This window comes from Onychomys torridus, chromosome 7 (genome assembly GCF_903995425.1).
Source record: "Onychomys torridus chromosome 7, mOncTor1.1, whole genome shotgun sequence".
In the NCBI taxonomy this organism is placed as follows: domain Eukaryota; kingdom Metazoa; phylum Chordata; class Mammalia; order Rodentia; family Cricetidae; genus Onychomys; species Onychomys torridus.
In genome coordinates, this window is record NC_050449.1 from 69648575 (window position 1) to 69661714 (window position 13140).

A 13140-nucleotide genomic window follows, 5' to 3' on the forward strand; every position below is an offset into this window, starting at 1 on the left:
CCCAAGATTGGTATAGCTGGGTCTTGGGAGAGATGGATTCCCAATTTTCTTAGGAAGCACCATATTGATTTCCAAAGTGGCTGTATGAGCTTACATTCCCACCAGCAGTGGAGGAGAGTTCTCCTTGCTCCACATCCTCTCCAGCATAAGCTGTCTTCTGTGTTTTTGATTTTAGCCATTCTGAAAGGTGTAACGTGGTATCTCAGAGTCATTTTGATCTGTATTTCCCAGATTATTAGGGATGTTGAGAAATTCCATAAATGTCTTTCAGCCATTTGAACTTCTTCTGTTGAGAATTCTCTGTTTAGTTCTATAGCCCATTTCTTAATTGGACTGTTGGGCATTTTGATGTCTAATTTCTTGAGTTCTTTATATATTCTAGATATCAGCCCTCTGTCAGATGTGGGGTTGGTAAAGACCTTTTCCCATTCTGTAGGCTGTCGCTTTGTCTTGTTGACCATGTCCTTTGCTCTACAAAAGCTTCTCAGTTTCAACAGGTCCCAATGATGGATTGTTTCTCTCAGTGTCTGTGCTACTGGTGTTATATTTAGAAAGTGATCTCTGGTGCCAATGTGTTCAAGACTATTTCCTACTTTCTCTTCTATCAGGTTTAGAGTAACTGGATTTATGTTGAGATCTTTGATCCACTTGGACTTAAGTTTTGTGCACGATGACAGATATGGATCTATTTGCAATAACATTAAAATCAGGAACAAGGCAAGGCTATCCCCTTTCCCCATACTTATTCAATATAGTACTTGAAGTTCTAGCCAGAGCTATAAGACAACATAAGGAGATTAAGGGGATACAAACTGGAAAGGAAGAAGTCAAGCTTTCCCTATTTGCAGATAACATGATAGTATACATAAGTGACCCCAAAAATTCAACCAAGGAACTGATACAGCTTATAAAAACCTTCAGCAACATAGCAGGATACAAGATCAACTAAAAAATCAGTAGTCCTCCTATATACAATAGACAAACTGGCTGAGAAGGAAATCAGAGATACATCACCTTTTACAATAGCCACAAATGATATAAAATACCTTGGGGTTGCTCTAACTAAGCATGTGAAGGACCTATATGACAAGAACTTTAAGTCCCTGAAAAAAGAAATTGAAGAAGATGTCAGAAAATGGAAAGATCTCCCATGCTCGGCAGGATTAACATAGTAAGAATGGCGATCTTACCAAAAGCAATCTACAGATTCAACGCAATCCCCATCAAATTACCAAAACAATTCTTCATAGATCTGGAAAGAATAATACTCAACTTCATATGGAAAAACAAAAAACCCAGGATAGCCAAAAGAATCCTGTACAATAAAACAACCTCTGGAGGCATCATGATCCCCGACCTCAAGCTCTAGTACAAAGCTACCATAATAAAAACAGCTTGGTACTGGCATAAAAACTGACATGTGGACCAATGGAATCGAATGGAAGACCCTGACATTAACCTGCACACCTATGAACATATAATTTTTGATGAAGAAGCCAAAAATGTACAATGGAAAAAAGAAAGCATCTTCAACAAATGGTGCTGGCATAACTGGATGTCAATGTGTAGAAGACTGCAGATAGATCCATATCTGTCACCAGGCACAAAACCTAAGTTCTTGCTCTGACCTCCCTTCATGGTCGACCATAAGCTCTAAGACACAATAAGCTTTTCCTCTCAAGTTGGCTATGTCAGTGCGTTTATCACAGCAACAGAAAGTAAACTAGGAGAGTTACAATGCCTCTGCAGACCGTTAATCTTTCAATTTGGGCATGGGATTTTAAATAGTCTCCAAGAACAGGGGGTATTCTATGTACGAATCTTAATATTAATATATAAGATTTGTAAGGAGTTAAATGATCAGAAATTATTTTAAATTCTTTTATATGTTCCTTATGAGCAGTAAACTATCGATAATTTATAGCTGAATAGCTGAAGAACAAGTCAATAGTTCTTACTGTTTGATTATTTTATATATGATCATTTTAATTCAATATCAATTAATTTTAGCCCTTAGAAGCATTTTGAGTAATGTGGACTATTATCGAATCACTTTCAAGTAGTTTTTTTAATGACTTTTGAATATCTATATAAAAGCTAGATAATAAAATAGTAGAAATGGATATACATTTTATATTTACATTTATTGGTACAAGACATTGTAAAAACACAACATGGTACTTAATTACATTTATTGATAGGTTGATAGGATTCTGTAGTTTTGTAATCTTTTCATTAATGGAGTTAATGATGCTTGATTGTGTGTGTAGAGCAATAATTTATATTATACTCCATGAACATATAAATGAAACTCATTTCCAAAAGACCTTAGAAATTTTTTTCTGGTGTTTACTGAGTACTAAGTATTTTCTCTGATTGCCCTCTCCATAACCTCAAAGGATTCCCACATTTCAGTAGGACTCTTGCAATTAACATGCACAGTCTGTTTTGTAATCTTGAACAGATAGTGTAATCTTTGTAGAGCTCAATTTAGTAATGAATTAAGAAAGGTCAGGCTATGGGTTTTTCCAGCTAAAATTTTTTGTAAAGAAATCATGTAAGAAGCTTCAACTCTCCATTAAAGTCATTCCTTCAGATGAGGGCCTAGTGAGTGGGTTACTGTAGTTCCTGCAACACATCTTTTCCTTTCCTGGGATATCCCTTCCCTGCTCCTAGTCGGCAGAATTAATATTCATCTTTAACACTTTGCTGAAATATTAGCATCTCCTTTGTAGACATTTGTCCAAATGGCCAGGACTGAAGCTGTTCTCTCCTTTATGTCCCTAGTACTCAGTACACAAGTCCATTAATCACACTGTGGTTTGTCTCTCAGCCTCACTGGAGAATGCTCTCTCTTAGGCACAATGCCTAGCACACTCTAGATGTTTTTTGCACATTAAATAAATGGGACATAGGATACTTAAGGAAAATATTTAGGAACTTTCCATTCAGTTTATTTTTGGCTGTGTTATTAAATTTATAAAAATATAAAAGATAAACAAAAAATCAAAAGCATTATAACTTTAGAAAAGAAGAGTAAATGTCATTGAAAAGAAATTTAATATCTTGAGTTAACAGGAAATTCAAATTATAAAATTTTACTTATTACAGTTCTGTTTTGATTTTCTTTGGTTTGTTTTGATTTTTTCTAAGTCTGAGCATCACTGTGCAGCCCAGTCTGGCTTAGAATTCAGGATCCATCTACCTGAGCCTTCCAGGTCACCTGGGTTGATTCATCTTTTCAATCAGTGTGACTACATGTCTATTTAACAATCATTCTTTCCTGATGTGTAAATTCTGTAAGTAGGAGCAATTTTAGTGCAATTAACTAGAAGAGGCCAGTTTGTTCCTTATGTGTGGCTATTGCATGTCATACTGAAACATATGGTGAATTTTTATTATTTCTTTTCTGTCCATATATGTGTCTTTGCCATGAATGGATAGCCATGTTCCCACAGTTAGGGGATTTGAGGCAAAGAATCACAAGGCCTCCAAAAATCTGCTTGTTTATATATCACTATCATGGGTACTAAGTGTGTATAGATGTACACAATACAGAGTTGACCTCTAACAGATATAATTCCTCACTCAGTGATTGAGCGTGTCTATGAGAAGGTAATGCTCTCAGAACACAGTTCGAAACTGAAGACAAACAAACAAATGAACACAAACCTAGTTTCATCTGAGTCAATTAAGGAACTGGAAACTTCAGATAACATCACATTGAACGACTGAATGTCTTTTTATTTTAAACAAGAAAATAAGAATTTATTGGTGTTTTCTTAACATTTTAATTTAATTTCTTAACATTTCCTTATGGTGTTTTCTATGCATACCTAGTTTCGGGCTCATACCTCCCCTCTTTTTCCTGGCCTCGTTTTCTGGCTTCTTCCCTTCCACTCCCAGGATGAAGGATTCCCATTTTTAGTGTTTGTACTCTCTTGCTCTTCCTAATCCTCTCTTAAAGTGTCTTTTCTTTTCTTCCCTTCTCATGGGCCCCTTTTTGTTTCCTGGTATCTACCTTCCTTCATTTGCACATAAATTCACATTAAAAAAAAAACTAGCTGCTAAGACACAGATATGAGAGCATATGTAACATTTGTCTTTTGGGCCTTGGTTCACTCTATGTAATATTATTCTAACTCCATCCATTTTTCCTGAAAATTTTATTTTTCTTTATGATAGGATAAAATTCAATTGTGATATGTACCACATTTTCATAGGCATCTATGCTGAGTCTCTTTCTTAAATATTATGAATAGAGAAGCATTAACCATAAATGCACAAGTATCTCTGAAATAAGATACAGAATCCTTGAGGATTTTGCCCAGGAGTGGGATAACTGACTCATATATAATCTCTGTATTTTGCTTTTTGAGAAACTTTTGTATTTATTTTAATAAACTGTTAATTTATAATTTGATTGACTAGTTCAATTGTTTTAAATAATAAATAAGAAATAACTAAAAATGAGTCATTGAATAAGCTCCTCTATGCATTTCCATTGTGAAAAATATGAAAATTAAAAATTGTACATAAAGCACTTACAAATGATGTGAGTTATTTATGAAATTGTGTTGTGCTTCAACTTTGTTTTCAGCCTTTTATTGATCTCTTTTAGTAAACACTCATAAAATATATAAGCCTAATTTAGCAATAGTGATGCTAATCCAGTATTTGCAGATACTCTGCCAATTTGAGCATATGAGCTAAAACTACTTACCGCCCCAGTGCTCATCACATACTGTAAAGAGGGTGGTTTTATTGGCTAAGCCAGGGAGCATGCTACTGCACTCCATGACAATGGCTTGAGGAATCATTATGATGCAGGAAACAATCCAGATGATGACGATACTGTTGCGAGCCCGTTTGGCTGTGCTCTTGAACATCAAAGGGTGACAAATCGCATACCATCGGTCCAAGGCAATGCAGCTCAGTGTAAGAACAGACACAGACACTGATACAGTCTGGAGGGAAAGAAAGGAACACGGTTCAAGAGAATTGCTAGGTGTCAGAAAGAACGTGAGAGCACTTGCCTTATCAGCAAGATAGAGCAGAAAAAAGTGAATTCAGGGTAGCTCACTCTACATATTAACTCATGTAAATGACTTTCATTTTAAGAAAATGGATGATGAAAAGAGAAAACTAGAAATGCATCAAGAAACTTTGTGTTTCCTTTCAGATGTGAAGTAGGTGCTTTGAAACCTTGCAGTTTTCTCACATTAAAAGTTTAGTTTATAATATGTGAACAATTACTATATCTACTCAGTTTTGTAGCTTTTCTACTGATAGTGCAACTAGGATTCTCAGAGGGAAAGAACTTATACATGGGTATATTCCCCTTCGATCGAAAAGAATTACATGGCATGTGTATTTTAAATTATCATGTAAGTTTTCACTGGTTACATTTCATTAGCATAAATACATCATGGGTATCTTCTTTTGTATTTTTAAATAAAGGGTAATTTTGTCTAATTTATTTTCAATATATTGCATGCAAATAAAAGTCTAGATTACAGTAAAAGAGATTCTGTACATGAGTATATGTGCTAGAATTTGCTCACTGACAGAATTAGTAACTTGCTCCTAAAAACATGTAGAATCTCTCAGTACAGACTTGTATGTAAATAATATCACAAGTGATTCTTCAGCTTGGAAATTTAAAGAAATTAACATTTCAACCCTGTTGATTCCCACATAATCAACATATGGAGCTATCTTTAATAGGGTTAGTGTACAGGGTTATGGAATTATAGTTAGTTGAGATGCAAAATGCCCAACTGAAAGCTTCCACACAAGTGCTATGCATTTGCTATTATTTATTTATACTTATAATGATGACATTTATCATGATACTATGATTTTCATCTTCCATTCTGGAGCTTAGAGTTCTAGAAAATCTAACTACATCTATAGCATTTCTAAATTCTTGGAGGGATAAGTTAATCTTAATAGTTGATGACTATTGAGAAGTTTAGGTACCTTCCCTCTTAAAAGAGCCAACAGGGAATAATGTATATGAAGATTGCTCAATAAAAATCTAATAGGTATTATTGGTTATGGAATTACAAATTATTAAATATGTAAGAGTTATTTTAATTATTCAGCTGAATTTATTACATTTGTATGATTCTTAAGTAATTTAAGAATTTGCCAAAGTATATAGTATATCACTCACAAATCTAAGTTCTATTGCTTTAGAAGAAAAAAGAAAACATAAATCTTATCAAGTTAGTAAAAGCCAGATATAATCAAATACTCCTGTATAGCTTGGCTACATTGAAAGTGTACTATAAGCCACATACATAAATACTTAAATCACATATCAGGAGTGAAAGCAATTAGTTTTAGGCTGTGGCAATAAGAGAAAAACTACTTGACTTGAAATGAAAGCATTGATTCGTTTAAAAGTATTTGTTCCTATTAAAAAAAAAATGTTAAACAGATATGGAAAGGCTGAACTCACTGCTTACCACAGTAAGAACCAGTGATGATACTGGTAACTGGTTCTTACTCTGAATGCATTGCTTTAAGTTCATGATGAGGTCATCATAGAGCCAAGACACTTACATAAATGATCTAAATAATATGTCACAACAGCTATATGAGGTAGATCTTATTAAAATCACCATTTTCAGTAAGTGAATTGCACTTGATAGTGGACCATCTAGAGATGGCAGGACAGACATTCTAAACCTAGAGCTGATGTCTCAAGTTCCCCTTCTTTGACCACATGCCTCATAAATTCCTTAGAATGAAAAGGAATCATTGGGAAAAACCGTGATATTCCTGATTATTGAAAAAGAAATGCTCACAGTTACTTGAGCTAGGGGAGGCTTGTTCACTACTTTGTTCAGATGATTTATTTAATGATGAAGACTGGGAAGTCATTAACAGCACTGTTGCCTCAATGTTATTCAGGCATTAACTTGCTTGTTCAGCAAATCTCAAGTGTATCTTCTTTAAGTTTTTTTTTTAACTTTTTGAATATCTGTATTTATTTCTTAACTCATTAACTATTTTGCTAGACAGTCATGACTATAATTGAAAACATTAAAAAACATCCCCAAATTGAATTACCTGTAAATAAGGAATGACCTTACAGAGGGACTGTCCAAAGAACCAGGTCTCAGTGATGTCAACAACTAGGGTGGCTGGAAGGCAGGTGATGGTCACGAGCACGTCTGCCAGGGAAAGGTTGACTATGAAGTAGTTGGTGACTGTCCTCATGTGGTGGTTCTTCCACACTGCCACACAGACTGGTATAGAAAGAAAAAGAGATGGGAAATAAACAAAGAGACTAGGTAGCAATGAGGAAAATCAAGAGAGTTAGCACTGTTACAAAGTCCATACACACACGAGCGGAAAAGGAGAGAGTTTAAGACTGTGCTGTGCTCATTCAGTCCATTAATCTCTGGGAATTTGGAATCTAAGGTTAATGAGCTCATTGACCTGACACTGTATTATTTCCTATTCATAAGAGCTGCGCTGTTTTTGAGTTGTAAGTCAAATCAAAGGGCAGCCCCTGACTGATCTTTGTATTATTTCAATACTTAGTATGTAGAAAAACATCAAGAGATGATTGCTGGGCTGGGTAGAGTAGCACATGTCTTTAGTCTTATAAAGCCTCTGCCCCGGGAGGAGGTTGAGGCAGCAGAGCTCTGTGAGTTCAAGATTAGCCTGGTTTACATAGTGAGTTCCAGATCAGTCAGACACTGAATGAAACTCTATACAATGAAACCCTACCAAAATTTAAAAAAAAAGAAAAAGAAAAGAAAAGAAAAGAAAGAAAAGAAAATAGTTGCTGAGGCTGAATTGAATGAGGAGAATTAGAGTTAGTAATCTTCAAAGAGATGCAATTGCCTCATCCATGACCTTGACCCATGTCTTTCCACAAATCTGCTTTGTGGACAACTGACAGAGGAAAACTCTTAACTACAGGAGAGAAAAACAAACAAATAAATAAAACAACCTCCTATCATCCAGCCAATACGCAGCCCCTACTTTTCCAAACACTTAGCCAAACAGTTGACATATTTATATTATTCTGTTTGGACAAATCTTACAGGAAGACATTAGCAGCCATATTTCATATGTGAGATAATTGAGACAAGGGCATTTATTGGACCTGTTGAAGAACTCATAAAGCATAAAAACAGTTATTGACAGATATTAAATTCTAAGTGATATATGTGTTCTTTCTCCACCTAGGCTGTCTTCGTTTTTTTGAAAATGAAGAGATTATAGCAGAGTATATTGAAATTCTAAGCTACAATTCTCTCCTTTTCATTACTCTTGATGGCTCTGAATATCACCCTGAAATCACACATTGTTGCCTCTTCTATGCATTATGGGAAATTCCCTGTTTAAAGCCGTGCTATCTCAAATGATGCTGTGACTGGTAACCTTAAGAAGGAGAATAGAAATACAAATACCTTTTGTTAACTTTAAGTACCTGAAGAAGTACTTATTTTTGTCAATCATCTACAATTAGGAGTTTCATATCTTGGAAGAAATACTTTCACTAGTTCCTAATGCTGAAATTGGCTACCAGCTCTCAACTGATGTAATTTAATAAAATATTTATATTTTGCAAAATTTAATTTTGAGTACTTCAAATGATCCTCTAGTTTCAGCAATATAATAGCTAAAACATCAGGTGGCCTTAATTAGGAAACACTACAATGTTTTCACTTGTGATCCTACCAAATAAATTATTTCACATAAATACTTGAAATGCACACATATCCTAGCAATTAAAAAACATTATTATGGTTTGTAATAAGAAAATGGGAAATCATTGTATATTTCTGGTACTTTTTAATGTATGCTAAACTGTACAACTTAGACCTTGAAAAGAACATAGTGCTTAAAAATGCAGTTAGTTATGCTGTCCCTCCAGACTTGTATGAATGCTCTTCCTTGCTTCCTCCTGACTTCTGTGGTCTGATGGCAATCATGGCTGAGTCTGGAAATCTTTACCTGTGTAACTCCAATCTCTGCCTTTGTGATCCCATGACAGTCTCCTTTGTCTGGGTCTTTGTTTAGTCATCTTACAAGAATCACATCCATATGGAGTTACAGGTTCACCTTAATGTAGTATAAAACTTCATCTTCAGACATTAGATCTTTGATGACCCCATTTCCCCCTTTGGGGGCTGGAAAGATGTCTCAGTAGTTCAAAGCACTAGCTCTTAGGTTGGTTCCCAGTACCCACATGGCAGTGACTAATAACTGTAACTTCAGTTTCAGGGAATCTGTGCTCCTTTCTGCCTCCTCAGGTACCATACATGCAAGTGATACACAGAAACACATTCAGGAAAAACACTCATACATATAAAATGAAAATTTAAAAATATGTGAATACAGAGAAAGTCACTGTCTGGGACAATAGGGACCAGAATTTCACTATATCTTCTGGAGGTAAGCAGCAAAATCGAACAGTTGCTATAATGAATAAGTATTTAAAGACCACCATTATGCCCATTCTCCCAGTCTTTTCTTCTCCACCTAAATTCTTTTTTTGGGGGAGGGGTTTCGAGATAGGGTTTCTCTGTGTAGCTTTGGGCCTTTCCTGGAACTCACTTGGTAGCTCAGGCTGGCCTCAAACTCATAGAGATCCACCTGCCTCTGCCTCTTGAGTGCTGGGATTAAAGGCGTGCACGACCACCGCCCAGCTATCCACCTAGAATCTTAAGACTTTCATTTGTACCTAAAATTCTGTATCACTTGTCACTCTGGTCCCTGTATTCTGAAGATGATCCAGATGATCAGTAATGACTCTCAGTGAGCCACATGTAAATGCACATGCTTCTAGATGTAGTACGCCAGAGCAAGGAAGACGATGACTGCTAAGTTTTCTATCTTACTATCACCATTCCAATGGCATATTGCTCTACCCAGAGATGAGTGCATTGCTCAACCCTTATCAGAGAAGCCTCTTTTTGCAGTAGATGATAATTAATACAGAGGCCCAAACCAGACAATGTGCAGAGAGTGACAGACTCGGTAGTGTTAGTCCTGGGATGTCTTCATCAAAACCCTCCCCTTAAGGTTCAAGGATTTTTGTAGAATATTATTTTAAGGTGTGTCACTTTTGTTTATGTTGCATTTGCTCAGATCTGTGAAGCTGTGTTACTTTGCCTGTCTAAAATACCCGATGGTCTAATAAAGAGCTAAATGGCCAATAGTGAGGCAGGAGAAAGGATAGGTGGGGCTTGCAAGGAAGAAAGAATTAATAGAAGGAGAAATCTGGGAGGAGAAGAATTAGCCAGAGAAGGAGGAGGACATCAGGGGTCAGTGACCCAGCTACACAGCAAGCCACGGAATAAAAGTAAGGTTATGGAAATAGAGAAAGGTAAAAGCCCAGAGGCAAAAGGTAGAGGGGATAATTTACAATTAAGAAAATCTGGTAAGAAACAAGCCAAACTTAGGCCAGCCATTTATAATTAAGAATAAGCCTCCTTGTGTAATTTATTTGGGAGCTTGGTTGTAGCAGGAATCTTAAAAGTTCTTATTAATAAAATCAAACCTGAGTCCAGTTATTGGGGTGAATACTGGAAGATCAGAGAAACAGAAAAAGCCACAGCTACCTACCTCACCAGTTTCTCAGCTGATCCTGTTTCCTCATCCAAATGGATCTCAGCTGAACTGTTGCTCGAAAGCCTGAATGCTTAACCAGCCAAATGCTTCTAGTTTCTGGTCTTCATGCCTTATATATCTTTCTGCTTTCTACCATCACTCCCTGGGATTAAAGGCTTGAGTTACCATGCTTGGCTGTATCCTTGAACACACAGAGATCCAGGTAGATCTCTGCCTCTGGAATGCTAGGATTAAAGGTTTGTGCTACCATTACCTAACCTCTATGTTTAATATTGTGGCTGTTCTGTCTCTGACCCCAGATAAGTTTATTAGAGTGCACAATATTTCAGGGAACACAACACCACTACACTTGATGATGCCCCCCCCCCCCCAAAAGAGCAAAAGCAACCAACAACAAGGGATCTATGTGGAATTGTAGGCAGAAAGATTGTAAGGACCTGAGAAGGTGGATGACTCCAAGAACACAGCATATTCTAGACATAACAGGTCAGATGCATGTATCAACTCAGAGGCTGTGGCAGCACAGAGATAGGCTGAAGCCAGACTGGGTTCCAGCATTCAGGGGGGAAGTGAACACTGAATCCCACAACTGACCAAGAAGCCATTTGCAATTAATATCTGCAGGCAAAGCTTTCTTTAATGGGGCATCACTGGGTATATCAACTACACTCAAAGGTAGGCTTTATGCCCAGGAGTGATGGGCAACACAAAATGAACTCCATAGGTTTGTTTTTTTGTTTGGTGTGTGTGTGTGTGTGTGTGTGTGTGTGTGTGTGTGTGTGTAAAAGAAAGAGAGGGGAGAGAGAAAGAGAGAGAGAGACAGAGAGAGACAGAGAGACAGAGAGAATGAAGTTGAGTGGGTAAGGAGTTGAGGAGGAGCTGATCAAAATATATGAAAAAAAATGACAACCACACTAAAATGGGCATTCTCCTTTCAAAGCTAACATAATCAAGAAAATCCCCCACAGACCCTCTCAGATGCTTGTCTCTGGTAATTCCAAATGCTGCAAAACTGAAAATCAGAATTAACCACCACACATTATTATCCAGTAGAGATAACAAAGGAAAAAAATCAATAAGGAACATTATTGGGAGAGTAATGGAGCAGTTCATATTAGAGCTTTCTGTGTGATTGTGCTAGTCTGCCACTTAAAAATAAGTTTAGAGTTTGCATTATGTCTGCCCCAATGTTTATCGATTATTACTCTGCTTACCACAGGGCTTTGCTTCTCCATGAACTTTCGACATTCTCCTCATACACAGCAAGGTAGTTCTATCCTCATTGCCCTGGCCTCTCTTGTGAAAACATTACACATTGTCAGGATCTGTTTCTAAATGGTCTGTAAATGGCACACAACCCTGCAAGTATGTTTCATAAATCTGTGCACATAAGTATTTGTTTACCAAAGCTACAATAGCAACTACTTTCTTTTTCCACAGCATGCCAAATTCATCAAAAGCTAGGCTCATAGGCTTTGCCTGTGTTTTCTATTTCTCTGAAATGTAATATCCTTCCTTTTTCCTCTAGTGATCAATGCTTGAAATCTCCAAAATATCTTTCATCTGTCATGTTTTTCCTAGTCCTGTTGAAAATATCCAATGTCACTCTAACTATTAGCACCAGCAATGTCAGAGCCTCCTGACAGCTTCTGAGATGACATGTGCTTTGACCTTTATGGACAGTGTTCTTTGGTCACATACTCTAGTTACATAAACTCTTTTAACTTTCACATGAGCTTTCTTTATAGGAAATCTTCACCCAGGCCTTTTTTTTTTTTTGTTAAATTAATATTTAATTGTAGACGAATTTCTAAAAGGTCTTATTAAATAAAACAACAAGGAGCCACATATAGGGGTGAAAGCCTTAAATCAGGGAAATAGGGAAAACCATCAGCTAACCTTACCTTACCAACTCTGCAGCTTCCAAATTCGAGTTACTTCCTGTCTACCCATGCCTTTATTGCCTTCCTGTTCTGCCCTCTCATTGGCTCTCTTAGCCCAGCTACCTCACTTTCTACACAGCTCCATTATTTTCTGTCTGTCTGTGCAGGCCTCCAGGTCTCTATGATTGGTACTGGGATTAAAGGCATGTGTCACCACACTTGCCCCTGTTCCCTAGTGTGGCCTTGAACACACAGAGACCCTGCCTGCTAAGTGATAGGATTAAGGGCGTGGGCTACCACTGCCCAACCTCTTTGTTTACTTAAAATGGATCCCTATTTCCTCTGATCTCCAGGAAAACTTTATTAAAGCACAAATAAAATATCACCACATTTAATTATGTAATTTCTCACTCATTTTCCCTCCAACTCCTTCCGTAGTCCCCTTGCTCATTCTCAAATTCATTGATTCTTTTTATTTAATTACTATTATATATGTGTATATATATGTATGTAAAATATATAAATACAACATGCTGAGTGTGTTTAATATTTCTTGGATATATATGATTAAGAAGGCAACCACATTACATTAGATAGTTAGCTGGAGGCTCATCCCAGTAGAAGACTAATTCCATCTCTCTTAGTATTCCATACC

The 13140-nt window shown here is 36.7% G+C and overlaps 1 protein-coding gene across 1 annotated transcript in view; it reads right to left on the reverse strand.

The window, feature by feature from the left end:
- Nucleotides 1–13140, reverse strand: part of Hcrtr2 (hypocretin receptor 2) — a 104228-nt gene that overhangs the window by 30788 nt on the left and 60300 nt on the right. Inside the window, exons 2-3 of the mRNA XM_036193873.1 lie at nt 7081–7259; nt 4724–4967 (exon numbers count right to left, since the gene is read on the reverse strand). Coding sequence (XP_036049766.1) covers nt 4724–4967; nt 7081–7259 — 423 coding nt within the window. The remainder of the gene's footprint in view (nt 1–4723; nt 4968–7080; nt 7260–13140) is intronic.